The sequence below is a fragment of the Ceratotherium simum genome, chromosome 6 (genome assembly GCF_057802395.1).
Source record: "Ceratotherium simum simum isolate JZ-2026a chromosome 6, ASM5780239v1, whole genome shotgun sequence".
Lineage (NCBI taxonomy): Eukaryota > Metazoa > Chordata > Mammalia > Perissodactyla > Rhinocerotidae > Ceratotherium > Ceratotherium simum.
Genome location: NC_141905.1, coordinates 10,256,879 through 10,270,692, shown reverse-complemented (window position 1 = coordinate 10,270,692; position 13,814 = coordinate 10,256,879). Strand labels below are relative to the sequence as shown.

General features: G+C 58.2%; 1 protein-coding gene across 1 annotated transcript; it reads left to right on the top strand.

Moving 5' to 3' along the window:
* Positions 1–457: 457 nt before the first annotated feature.
* RASGEF1A (RasGEF domain family member 1A) lies at positions 458–11,479 on the top strand. Its single transcript, XM_004432421.3, has 12 exons — positions 458–655; positions 3,157–3,279; positions 5,275–5,412; positions 6,289–6,510; positions 7,185–7,259; positions 7,696–7,788; positions 8,243–8,345; positions 8,432–8,511; positions 9,284–9,475; positions 10,337–10,460; positions 10,987–11,059; positions 11,389–11,479. Exons 1-12 carry the CDS (start codon positions 461–463, stop codon positions 11,411–11,413), a joined length of 1,443 nt encoding a protein of 480 aa, XP_004432478.2. The 5' UTR covers positions 458–460; the 3' UTR covers positions 11,414–11,479.
* The last annotated feature ends 2,335 nt before the right edge of the window (positions 11,480–13,814 follow it).

The window sequence follows — 13,814 nt, the reverse complement described above, 5'->3', positions numbered from 1 at the left end:
CATCTGCTGTCCCTTACGCCTAGAATGTCCCTTTCTTATCCCAAGAAGCTGCACGGCTAACAACGTCAGTCTGTCCCAATGCCACCTACCTGAGGCTGCCTTGACCACCACCCTCGGGCTCCATGTCTTCCTCCTGGGCATTGTTTTTCTCTGTAGTTTCTCTTCTCCCACTGAGATATAACCCCAGGAGGCAGGGCTCTGTGTGTCCAGGCCTCTGGAACGAGGTCTGGTATGCATGGAGCAGGTGCTAAAGAAACATTTATCAGACACCCAGTGGCTGAGGGGCCACCGAGGAGCCTGCCCGCCCACCTGAGCTGCTGTCTAATGACGCCCCTCCTGGCCCTCGGGGGGCTCTCTCCATGCACCTGTGTGCATGCACATGGGCTGCAGGCCGGCCTGGGAGGAGGGCCTGATGGAGGCACCTTTGACGCCACATGGCCTTGTTCTGTCCCAGGAAACTATGCCCCAGACGTCCGTCGTCTTCTCCAGCATACTCGGGCCCAGCTGTAGTGGACAGGTGCAGCCCGGCATGGGGGAGCGTGGAGGCGGGGCCGGCGGCTCCGGGGACCTCATCTTTCAAGACGGACGCCTCATCTCTGGGTCGCTGGAGGCCTTGATGGAGCACCTGGTCCCCACAGTGGACTATTACCCCGATGTGAGTGCCTGGGGCCTGGAGAGGGGTGTGACTGGTGGGAGTGACCTGTGCTCCAGGGGAAACTGCTTCTGGGATGGGGAGGGAGGCCCAGACGGAGCTAGAGGGAGCAGCGGGGGAGGGCAGAGCAGCGGGGAGCCCCAGCCCCACCTCCCGTCCTCGCCTCCTGCTCTGCTCCCTGCCCCCAGCCTAGCTGAGAGGAACTGCAGTGACTTCCCTGCTGCCCCAGGCTGGTGGGAGGTGTCCCTTGTGGCACAAGGAAACAGACACACGAAGGGCAGAAGCAGGGGCCTGAGTTCTGGGCAGGACCCTAGGGGAGGAACAGGAGTCTCAAGGGCAAGGCCAGTGAGGGTCCTGGTGAGGGTCCACCCAGCACGTGTCCTGTCCCTGTACTGGGAAACTGCCATAGTCCAGGACCAAGAGGAGACAGCCCTGCCGGCATGCAGACCCCAGGGCACATGCCCACAGGCAGGACTGGCCTTCAACCACAATCCAGATCCTCCCTCGTCACCTCAGGATGGCATTGGTACAGACTTAGAAAGAGTTCCCTTGTTACGTGTGGCTTCCCTAATGTCTCCCGTAGGTGACGGCTCTTAGCAGCAGTGGCGTTGGGCCTGCTGTTCCCTTTGGAAAGTCGGGCTGCGCCAGCCCCCTCCTGGTGTCCCCTCCCTCCTGAGGGCAGAGCCATGAGGAATTGCCCTCCTCCACCCTCCAGCTTTTATCTGATGGCGCTGGAGTCAACTCAGCTTCCTAGGGTTCCTGGCCCACCCAACGTGTCAGGCTGCCTCCCTCCCTCCTGGGGCTCTGTCTGTCCTTTGTCTGTCCTTCTATCCATCCCGTAAACCCTCTCAGGACCTGTCTGGGGCTGGTGTTGGTGGTGTAGACATGGCAGCTGAGGGCCCAGTTGGCAGAGCCAGGAAGAGGAGACCCAAGGCCCTGAAGAAGCCCAGGGCAGGGCCCTCTCACCCCAGTGCTGGTCTTGGGGCAGTGGCCTTGTGGGAGGAGCCTCCCCTCTTTTAGGTGTGTCCCAGAGGGGCCTCCTAGCCAACTGTCACCCAGTATCATCCCCAAAACACTGTGCCCTGGGACCCTGCTTCCCAGGAGAGAACAAAGTGGTAGCAGGGGCCGACAGGTGGGGCCCGGAGAGTCCAGCTGGGTGTTGGCTCCTCCGCCAGCTCCTGGGTTTCCTGCCCTCCCTCACTGGTCCCCCCTGCTTACATGGGCAGCTGGGGACACAAGCACAGGGGTCAGTGTCCGTGCTTCTCCTGGGAAACTCATGGCTCCTCCCTGGGTTTTCTTCTTGTCTTTGGCTAAGAACTCCGAAGTGTGACACCTGGGTGCCTTTCTTCACATGGCTCAGCCGTCTGCTAGAAGGGGGACCACTGGCCAGCCGAGACCCCTGAGCACCCATGCGACACAGCCTGGGGACAGGGCTTGGGAAGTTTCGGGGTGTTAGAGGAACTGCTGCTGTTCCCGGGAGAGCCTCCCCCCATGGCCTCTGAGGGCTGCATGAGGGTAGTGAGGCCCTGAGTTCTGCTCCACGAGGCCTGTGCTCCCAGCAAACACGGCCCAGCTTGCTTCAGGCTGGAGCAAGGAAGACCTGCTCCTTTGGGCCTGGAGTCAGGGTGGAGGGTCCTGAGCCCACAGCCTGCAGCAGCCATGTGGGGGCAGAGCCCCCAGGAGAGCCCCAAGCAGCCTCCCCAGCCCCCAAGTCCACCCTGTCTGCAGGCAGGGCCCAGTGTGGAGATCCCACCAGCACTGACCCATATCTGACAAAAGGCTTCGGAGAACCCTCGGCCCTGGGCCCTGCTCTCTGCCACCTTTCATTCAGATCATGAGGAGCCCCCAGAGCCTGTGCCGTACAGCCCGGTGACGAGGGGCATGTGGACGTGGGACAGAGGGGCCCTGGTGTGGCAGGTGGGGACAAGACCCACAGCTGGGTAGCGACTGCACCAAGGCTTGCAACAGCCCCTGATGCTGGGTGCTGGGGCCAAGGAGGTCCTGCCCGCCCCACAGGTGAAGCCCCATCCCACTGGCCCTGGGGAGGCCAGTGAGGATCTGCAGAAGAAGTGGGCTTGGAGCCTGGCCCAGGGAGCACCCCTGCCCCAGTTGGGTTGAGCAGCGGGCTCACACAGGCCCAGAGTCCCGCCAACGTCCAAGACTGGGTTCAACTCCCATCATGTGGTAGGACTGAGGGCAGGGGAGAATCCTAGCAGAGAAAGACTGCTGGGAGCCCAGCTTGTCAGGGGAGGCCTCTTGAGAGCTGCTGCGAAGTGGGGTTTGCTCTGTGCCTTGCACGGTGGGCAGGATTTGGGAAGCAGTGAGAAAGAAGGAAGGGCATTCAAGGGGCAGTAAACCATGCAGGAGAAGGCATGGCCACTGGATGCTGATGTTGGGCCTGGGAGGTGGCTGGACCAGGTCGAGGAGTAGGCTATGACTATACCTGGGGGGCCACGTCAGGCCTGACCCAATCTTTGCCCTCTCTCCCTGTCTCTTTCCTTCAGAGGACGTACATCTTCACGTTTCTCTTGAGCTCCCGGGTCTTCATTCCCCCTCATGACCTGCTGGCCCGTGTGGGGCAGATCTGCCTGGAGCAGAGGCAGCAGCTGGAGGCTGGCTCTGAGAAGGTAAGGGCTGCTGATGGGAAGCTGCCCATCTCTGTGCCCCTGGCTACCCCTCTGGCTCATGCTGGGGAGAGAAGCATACTCAGAGAAAACTGGCAGGACAGGGTCTGGCTGAGCTGGCCCCAGGGCCCTCCATGGTGGAAGCAGGTCGGCTTGTCTCTGGCCTTGTGGCACACCTGGGGCATGGCTCCCCCGGGGTCTGGAGGGCTGCACACATAGCTGAGCACCCCTCCTGGGAGGCTGGAAGTAACTGCTGTTGGTGGGTACTGGCACCATCCCCACCCTCCAGCAGACAGCTCTGCCAGCTCTCCTGGTCTGTGCCAGGACCCCCAGAATGGAGGGTCTGGCTACAGCTGGTGGAAAAGAAGCCAGTGGGGCCTGGATCACTGCCCCTCTAAGCCAGATCAGGTGGCAGCATCCTTAGGCTGGCACCTGCTTATAAGAGGAGTTTTCAGTGACTCAGATAGGGCTGTTTGCCATTGTTGTCTCTTCTGATTGAGCCAGGCTTTGGGCAGTCAGGATGGTCAGGAAACCACAGCTCATCCCTGAGGCCCTGGGGGCCGGGGCTTGGGGTGAGGCTTTTAGAAGCCCAGGGTCTGGTGCAGAGGCAGGGGTGGTAGGCCTGCTGTCAAAGAGCTGGCAGGGCCTAGTCTGGGTTGAGGCTGAGCAGGGCCTGTCCTGGTTTGCTGATGACCTTCCCCTCCACCTTCCCTCCACCAGGCTGGGCCTCCTGCCCCTGGAAGTTTGCAGCAAAGGCTTGTGAACGCCCGTGCCCGCCTCAGAGTCTCCTCTCCAGAGGGGCCTGGCCAGGGTGCCACTGGGCAGGGATGAAGACAGGCACTGTCTGCAGCCTCGGGGTCAGGAAGGGCTCCTGAAGGGACGGGAGGAAATAAGCCAGAGCAGAGTGAGTGGGGAGATGAAATTCTAGGCAGAGGGTCAGTGTGGGGACAGTAGAAGCCTGAGAGGAGCTTGGGGTGAGCCGCCATCCTCTGTTCTGTGGTAACAGGCATTGAGGAGGGAGTGCTGGTCTCTGGCTCCTGCTCATTTGGGGGTACTGTGGCATCTGGGGCAAGTGTCAGGGCGGCCGCCTGGAATGGCGCGTGCACTGGACTCTGGCCAGGAGGACTGGCTGCAGGGAGCGAGGGGGCCATCTGGGAGAGGCTCCACAAGGCGTGGGAAGCCAACACTAGGGGACTCACGGGGGCGTGGGGCGGGGTCTGGGCTGGGGGCGTGGCCAGGCGGGAAGATGCAGGGATGGGGAGCTGTGTGGTGCGGGAGCCGGACCCTGAAGGCAGTCAAGGTCACCCCCGGGACCAGAACAGTCCAGGTCCAGCAGGCACGGGTGGGCAGAGAGCTGGTCAGGGCCGAGGAGGAGCCGCGGCGGGCACAGGAGGGATTTAGGCCCGCGTGGGCGTTTGGCGGGACAGTGCGGGGCTGGGCACTGAGCGTCCAGCTCCCCCTCCTCGGGCTGTATGTGCGTGTGGACCCGGGGCGACGGCGGGGGCGCCCGGACCGCCTTCCATGACGAAGTCTGGAGGAGGACGCCTCCGCTTCCGCGCCCTTCCCAGCACTTGCCAAGCTGCTTTTAACCGAGAGGGGGCAGGCGAGATTCTCGTTTAACGTTAATGATTTTGCTTGGTTTTTATTGTGTTCTTTTTTGTGGGTAACTTATAATTACAGCAAATGAAACTTGTTTTCTATGTCATGGTAGCGATAGGATAGGTTTTTTGAAAATGAATTTAAGTGAAAAAGAGAGCCGCCTTAAGGGGAATATGAAACAAAGCAGGTATGACAAAACCGCAGGTGGACAGGGTGGGGGCATGTCCCTACCCAGCGACCCTCACCCCAGCTTAGGGGGAATGGTGCAGGTCCTGCGGGGGGGATGAGTGGAGGGTGTTGCTGACGGGGGCGGAGGGGGGGATGACGACGAGGACTTGAACCACTTGTCATTTTGCCACCCACTCTGGAGGGTCACACCTCTATCCTCCGCTGCCCCAGGCCAAGCTGAAGTCCTTCTCAGCCAAGATCGTGCAGCTGCTAAAGGAGTGGACAGAGGTCTTCCCCTATGACTTCCAGGATGAGAAGGCCATGGCGGAACTGAAGGCCATCACCCACCGGGTCACACAGTGTGACGAGGTGAGGTCCTCCCTCCTTGGAGCCTGGCAGAGCTCCTTAGGGGTATGTCCGAGGGAGGGTCTACCCTCAGAGGAGGGTGGGTCTTCAGGGACAGCTCTGTATGTGGTCCCCTTTGCTCTTACTCCCCCAAGAGGAGTGCTGGGTGGCTCCATTTGGCCACCTTCCCCAGCCCCCCAAGAAAACAGCTCAGCTGGCCAGCAATGGGCCAGACTGGCCCTTGGTGCCCTCTGCAAGTGGGAGACCTTGTGGCCTGAGTGGTGGGCTGGAATGAGCCCAGGCTCCACCCTCTCCTGGCCTTTGGGTGGGTGGAGTGTGGGCCTCCTGAGAGGTTCTAAGAGCCTGCCTGCCTTTTTCTGGCTCCCACCTCACTCTTGGCCTTCAGTGGAGACAAGAAACTTGGAGAGCTGAGGGAGCCTCAGCTGGCTGGGCCTCCACAATGGAAGTGCTCCGTGTGCTCAGCAGCTGCTTCTGTGTGCCCAGAGGGCTCAGAAAGCCCAGGGAGAGCTTGAGAGAGGCCAGGGCTGCGTGCCACGGCCCCCCGCCCGCCCCCGGGGCAAAGGCTCCTGGTCTCAGAGGAAGCCCTTCCAGATGCTCTCATCCTACGGTGGGAAGGCCACAAGAAGTACCTCAATTGGCTGTTACTGGGAAAGCCACGCTTTTCAAACCCAAAAGCCTACCTCTGGCCCTCAGCTCCCTTCCCTCCACACTGTACCCCACTCTGTGTCATCAAAGGTCCAAGCACCCATGGCAGGTTTGGGTAGGGGATGTGGGTTCAAAGTTAGGCACATCCCTGGAGATGAGATGGGTCCCTCCAGAGAAGTGGCGGTCTTACTGCCAGCCCACGCAGGTGCCTTCATCACCCCCTGACCCCCACAGGAGAATGGCACAGTGAAGAAGGCCATCGCCCAAATGACGCAGAGCCTGCTGCTGTCCCTGGCTGCACGGAGCCAGCTTCAGGAGCTGCGGGAGAAGCTCCGCTCACCGGCCATGGACAAAGGGCCTGTCCTCAAGGCCAAGCCGCCAGCTGCTCAGAAGGACATCCTGGGCGTGTGCTGCGACCCCCTGGTGCTGGCCCAGCAGCTGACTCATATTGAGCTGGTCAGTGCTGCAGTGTGCCCTTCTCGGGACAGGGCTGGTGGTGCGTTCACTGATGCTGCAGGCCACTGGACCCTGGGCATGTTTCTCAACGTAGTGCTGCGGGGCGTCTCCTGCCAGTCAGACTGGGGTGTCAGGTGAAGCCCACTTGCCAGCTCCAACCACTGCCTCTGGCAGAGTGTGTCTACTTGAGCAATGTGTTTCTCTGTGCCTGGTGCCTCGGTCCCCAGGATCAAGGCAGTCCTGTATTAATGGGAGGGTCTGGGGTAATGGGGACCACAGTGGTCCCAGGATGAAGGACCAGCCTGGGAGGAGGTGAAGGGCTTCAAGAGGGAAGGCCACTTCCCCCGCCCTGTCACCTCATCCTGCCTGTGTCCTGGGCTGGGAAGGTACCCTGCACATAGCAGCCACTGCCTGGAGGCTTCCCCTTCACTCTCACACAGCCCTATCCCCTCTCTTCCCAGGGGAGGGTGTTCCAGACGCCTGGGGTACATTTGGGGGGTCCTGGGTAGGTCATACCCACTGGATGGGTGCTCTGATCAAGGAGCAGCTGTGGTGCATGTCTGCAGGGAGGTCCTGCCTGCTGCTCTGAACATGCCCTACACCCCGAGTGTGGGGCCTGCCTGAGGGTGGCAGGCTTGTCACCCCTCCTATGCTGTCTCCCCACTTCACCCCAGGAGAGGGTTGGCAGTATTCACCCTGAGGACCTGATGCAGATCGTCAGCCACATGGACTCTCGGGACAAGCACAGGGTGAGGGGCTGTGGTTGTTCTGGGTGGCCTGAGGGTGGGCCTGGCACCTACACCCCATGCAGGGTGGGTGGGGGCCTCATCTAGCATGCCCGAGCACCTCTAGAGTGTCGGGCCCACAACTTGATGGACGTGGGTTTGGCCTCCTGGCTCCTGCTTCAGGGGGTCAGTGGATGGCCATGCAGGGTGATGCATGCTTGGAGGGGGCCCAGCATTCCCAGGGGCCTGGGGAGCCAGCCTGGCCTCTAAGCCTAGCCCTGGGGGACCAGGAGGGCAGGCATCCTGGGAGACCTGGGCCAGCCAAGGGCGTCTGTCCCACTGCCCCCACTCCATCTCCTCCTCTGGCCACAGCTCCTGTTCCTTGGTTCTGGGGTTGGGGCTGGGACAGCACCTGCCGGCAGGGTCCTTGGGCTCCCCGTAATCTGCCGTGTTCCCCCAGTGCCGAGGGGACCTGACCAAGACCTACAGCCTGGAGGCCTATGACAACTGGTTCAACTGCCTCAGCATGCTAGTGGCCACTGAGGTGTGCCGGGTAAGCGCTGCACGGCAGACATGGGTCCGGGGATGCTGTCTCCTCCTCGACCCCACTGTGCTCCCCGAGGCTCCAACTCCTGCATGCCTCAGATGACTCTCAAAGTGGAGACAGGATGTCTCCATTGCCAGGGCCAACTCCCCACCTGCACGTCCAACATTGATGCCTTAAATTACAACAGAGACCCATCCATGGAGTGCACCTTGTGCCTAGCGTGGTCTACGAGCTCGTTCAGGGCTCCCTCGGTCCTCTCAGCCCACCCTCCTGCCTCTCTGCCCTGCATCGAAAATGCCACAGCTGCATTTCCTGTCTCTGCAGCCAGTGAGCATCCCCCACCCTGGGTCTGACAGCTCTGTGGGCCCAGGGCAGCTCCTGTCCAGGCTGCCCTTCAGGGACTGGTGCTGGGGGGGAGGAACCCCTGGTGGGGCTCACGCCAGGTCTGGCTGCCCTGTAGGTGGTGAAGAAGAAGCACCGGACCCGCATGCTGGAGTTCTTCATTGATGTGGCCCGGGAGTGTTTCAACATTGGGAACTTCAACTCCATGATGGCCATCATCTGTGAGTGTCTGGGCCCCAGAGGCTTCCCATCCAGTTTCTGCATGGCCTGCCTCCCCCGCCCTGACCCTATCTGCCATCCTCTGCAGCTGGCATGAACCTCAGTCCTGTGGCGAGGCTGAAGAAAACGTGGTCCAAAGTCAAGACAGCCAAGTTCGACGTCTTGGAGGTAGGTACCTCAGCCTCGTTCTGCACTGGCCTGAGGAGGGTGGGCCTCCCATCACGCTCTGCCCCCTTGCTCAGGACCCGCTGCCCACAGTGTGGTCTGGTGTCAGCTATGTCGAGCTGGCCCGGCCACCCTCAGGAGGCAGGTAGCTTAAGATGTCCTCGGGCCTTGGGACTTCAGTCAGAACCAGCATCGCCTAGAGCAAGTTCTGGGGAGGGGTTAATAAAGAGTCGACTAAATGGGCCCATGAGCCTCCCGTTGGGTGATGCTGACTAAGCAGAGACTGGCCTTCTCCTGGCCCAACTTCCCGTGGTGCTGGATTGTCTGGGTGGCCCAGGGACTGACAGGCATGTTCACGCTCAGATGTATTTGATCATAGAATCCATTTTTTGCCCAACTGTGTCTTGTGGTCAGGTTTGGGAGGTGTCAGTCTAAGCAGAGGGGCAAAGGAAGGTTTCGAAATGAAGGAGGTGAGACCCAGGCTTGGCAGGGCAGAGAAGAGGTGTGTGAGCTGTGAGACTTCTCTACAGCTTTCCCCGTGATGCTCAGACCCAAGCCTGGAAGGTCCTGGGCCTGGTGCTTGGCCAGGCGCCTCTGGGCTTCCCTCCCTGTGCTCACTCCTGGAAAGGAGGCCTCTTCTGGTGACAGTTTGGGACCACCCAGAGGGGAAGTACCTTCCCCATCAGCTGTTTCCCGCTCTGCAAAGGGGCGTCCTGAGCAGGTCTGAGAGGCACAGGGGGCGCGCAGCCCACCACATCCTACCATCTGCCCACAGCATCATATGGACCCATCCAGCAACTTCTGCAACTACCGCACGGCCCTGCAGGGGGCCACGCAGAGGTCCCAGATGGCCAACAGCAGCCGAGAGAAGATCGTCATCCCTGTGTTCAACCTTTTTGTTAAGGACATCTACTTCCTGCACAAAATCCACACCAACCACCTGCCCAACGGGCATATCAACTTCAAGGTGAGCTCAGCCCCCTTGTGGTCTGAGGGGAAGGACCAGGCTGTCCTAGCACAGGGCGGGCAGACCTCCTGGTCTCGCCTCAGGGCAGGCAGAATCCGTGCAAGCTGCAAGGCCATGGCCCTGTGGCACAAGGGCCTTTAGAACTGAAAGCTCCAGGTGGGTCATGGGTGCCATCTGAGGGGTGAGGGCAGCCTCAGCCCTTCTGGGTGGGTGATCTGGTTACAGGGCTGGGAGCCCTGTCCCAGTGCTAACCCCACCAGGTAGACAGAAAAGGGACCCCCCCCCGCTCCGGGGGTTTGGGGGTCAGGAAGGTTTGAAGCAAGAAGGCACATGGGCGTAGAGGAAGAGGCAGCAGAATTCCGGATGGAAGCTGAGGGAACCTGGCCAGGGCCGGGAGGGTAGGACAAAGGTGACTGCAGAGATGTGGGGGGAGCTGGGCTGCCCAGTGTTCACCTCACATAGGTGAGGGGTGGGAGGGAGTTAGATTCTTACACAGAGTGAGATCATGACGTGTTCTGGTTGGTGGTGCTGTGCTGGGCATGGCTGGGACGCCTGCCTCAGCCTGGAGTCGCCGATGGGGCCCTCTTGGGGTCCCTGCACAAGGGAGGCACAGACCGTCCTGCAGCCTTTTGGCCCAGGCAGAGGGCAGGACAGAGTGGCCTTGGGGACATCTGCTGGTTCTGATGCTGCACAAAGTGCTTCCATGGCCACGAAGTCAGCTATGCAGGGCCCCTGTCCCATCTCGTTGAGACCAGGGAAGTGAGCAGCAGACTGAAACCAGACTCTATGTCCCCTGCCCTAACCAAGAAGTTCAAGCTTAAGGTGATAAATGAACATCCAGTTGGTCTTCTGCCCCTTCAGAAATTTTGGGAGATCTCCAGACAGATCCACGAGTTCATGACATGGACACAAGTAGAGTGTCCCTTCGAGAAGGACAAGAAGATTCAGAGTTACCTGCTCACAGCACCCATCTACAGCGAAGAAGGTGAGGGCTGCCTCTCCACGGCAGTGTGCCCACCTCCCCACGCTGTACACGTCACCCTGATGCCCCCGAGTCCAGGGCCCGTGTAGCTCTTGTGGCTGCCCTTGGAGGCAGGCCTGATCATTATCCCCATGCTACACAGGGGAAGCTCAGCTCGTAGGAGTGCATGGGGAGGGGTGGGGGGGAGTGGGGTCGTGGGCAGATGACAGATGAAGAATAAGGACAAGAAGAGATGAGGCTCCAGAGGCCATTTGAGAGAGCCAGAACAGGGGTCAGTGCTGCAGAACTAGGAAACTTCTCAGAGTCCCCAGACAGGCAGCTGGGAGCTTTGGGCCGCATGGGGCCTGGAACCCCATACAGCAGAGACCTGTGGACGAGCTCAGGCCAGAGGTCACTGTCCCCTAGTCTGGGAGTTCCTTCCCGGGCCTAGCTGCACCCCAAGAAGGGATAGTTTGAGAAGGGATAACCGGTGCAGTAGGCAGACTGACTGCATGTGGACATGGGTTCTGAGGGGCTTCCCATCTCTCAGCTCTCTTCATCGCCTCCTTTGAAAGCGAAGGTCCGGAGAACCACATGGAAAAGGACAGCTGGAAGACCCTCAGGTAGGAGAACTCCAGGGACAGTCCTGTGAGCCCCCAAGACCAGCCCCATGCCTGAGTCTTCAAGGAAGGGAAAGGACTGAGGGCAGGGGAAGCATGATCTGCCCTCGTCAAAGGCGGTGAGGGCACCTCCGCACAGACCACGTGGGGGAAGGCATTCCCGGTGCAGGCTGCCAGTCAGTTGGATTGGGGGTTGAACGTCCCTGACTCCTCCCCTGGGTGGCCGGTTCTGGTCTGGGCATCCAAGCCCTCCCATAAAAGCACAGGCCTGCCCTCTGCCTGCTCAGGGAAAGGGCCTGCCAGCCACTTGACCATTTCCTGTGGTCCTTTAGGACCACTCTCCTTAACAGAGCCTGAAGGCACAGATGCATCCTGCAGACGCTGGATGAAGCACACACATGCACCGAGTTTTAATCTTGATTGATATGGGTTGAGATGAGGAGGCCTCACTGGTTGGGGTCCATTTTGTATATAACTTTTATGAAAAAAAAAAAAAGTAATTATTTCATGCATCAACCTTTGGCACTTATAAAGTTTTTTTTGTTTATTTTAAATAACAGGGCAGGGCCCTGCTTCGGGGAGGGGTGGGAAAAGAGTATCATGGGAGATGGCATCCATGATAACATCTTATTCTAATGAAATGTAGATTTTTATTTTCTACTTTTGATTATTAACATCTTAAAAAAATATTTTAAAAAAACCCAACCAAAACCAACGTGAGCCCTGCCTGCTCGGACGCCCTTCCAGCCAGTGTCTCTGATGTCGGGGTTAGTGCCTTAGAGGGTGCTGGAGGGCTGGTCCCGCTCCATTCTTCTAGCCAGCGGCCAGCCCATACTGCCGGGAGGCGCCGGGAAGGCTCTGTCCTGGGCCCACAAGGTGCCTGCCCTCAAAGCCTAGGCCAGAGAGGTTCCAGCAAGAAGGGCAGGGTGGCCAGGAGGTCTCATTTGCATACTTCTGAAGTGAACCTTGAGTGCGGCCTTTCCAAAGTTTACATTTTCATTTTCCTTTATCAGGGATTGAGGGGGTTGGGGAGGGGCAGGGGGACACCTGGCAGCATACTTTCTGTTGGAATAGGTCTGGCAAATGGTTCTTCAACTACATTTTAGGAAAAGAGAAAATTTAAAATAATGTAAGGGGGAGATGTGGAACTGTCATTTTTCCAAGCTGTAACTGAAAGACACACTTAGCTGTAATGAAGAGAATACAAAGCAGACTTGAGGATGGGGACATTTAAAGCCATTTTTGAAACCCAAGTACAAAGTGAAAAGAAACAACTCAGAAATCAGTATTCTAGTGGACTGCCACCTCCTTCCCTCTGGGTGAGGGGTTCCTCTTATGGAATCTGAAACACAGAAAATTAGCCAGGCCAGTAACTGCTGGAGCCCACTCACATAAAACTGCCCAACATGTGGAGGTATTTTCCACGCCTCAACTCGAGGAATACACTCTATTTTGTCTGACTTCCTGATTGTGGGAGGTGACAGCCCTGCTCCCTCGAAAGTCGGAGGTGGGCAATCCACGCTGACTCTCCCTCCCTCATAGTGGGGCTTTCGGTCTGCACAAGCAGATCTACTCAACCTTGTCTCTCTCTGCATGCCTGGCTTCCACAGGAGCCTCCAGTTGGGAGGCCTAGGTGAGGACGGGTCAGTTAGTTGCTAATTCCCAAAGCTCCTAGGGGAGCCTGCAGATGTGGAGGTGAGGCTCAGGAAGGAGGTGGCTCCGTGATCCGCCGCTGAAGTTGCCCTCAGCCCTGGGTGGAGCGAGAATATTTACACTGTATTGTCACAGTGTTTTTGCACTTTTCAGACGTTCTAGATAGTACATATTGTATATTGATAGTACATATTGCTTTGTTTACGTATTTGAGATAAAGGCTTAAAACTTGAGAATATATATTTGGAATACAATGTTAGAACACTTTCTGCACATGTGTTAAGGAGCTTTCACATCAGTGTGCACTTCACTGGGTCATCAGTTCTAGCACACAGTGTCTACATTTGCTACTTTATTTTCCCAATTTGATACGTACCCGATGATGTTTCGGTATTTGAAGATGAACGGTATTTGAAGATGAACTCGAGTATAAAGCTGTATCATAATGCAGGATGTCACTTGTTGGTGTGACTGGATGTACCTACATCAATAAAAGAACATGTTGCTCCCCTCGAGTGCCTGTTCTCTATGCGCAGCCAGCGAGGCTGGACGGCTCTGCTGCTGGCAGGAGGCGTGGGGCTGCCTGGGCCAGGGAGGAGGAGATTGCCAGGGCCCACCACGGCCTTTCAAACAAGGAGCAAGAAACTCGCATCTACATAACACATTCTGACAAAGGGCTTTTGAAATAAATAATGCAAAACAAGAGAAAGTTGTATAAGAGGTGTGTTCTAGGCCTGCTTTCCTCAAAGTAAGATCCAAGACGATGTTGCTAGCTGCTTGTATTACATGATCATGTAAGTTTGGGAAACCTAAAAAACAAGATTGTAAGGGTTCCTTCACTGCAGGACTAATCAGAACCTGCAGTATCCATGGGCACTGTGGGTCTCTCCTGGGGCGGGGGAGATTGGGGAGCACCTGCTGACATCTTTCTGCAGAGCAGTTTGCAGAATGCAGTTCTAGATGGGGCTCCTGTTGTAACAAGTCACACGCAAGAGCACTAAAGAAAAGAGATTTGTTGCGGGGCACATGACAGCTTGTGGAATTGAAGGAAAAAAGAACTGAGACACTAGAATGGAAGGCAAACTCCCACCTGCTTCTCTCCGGT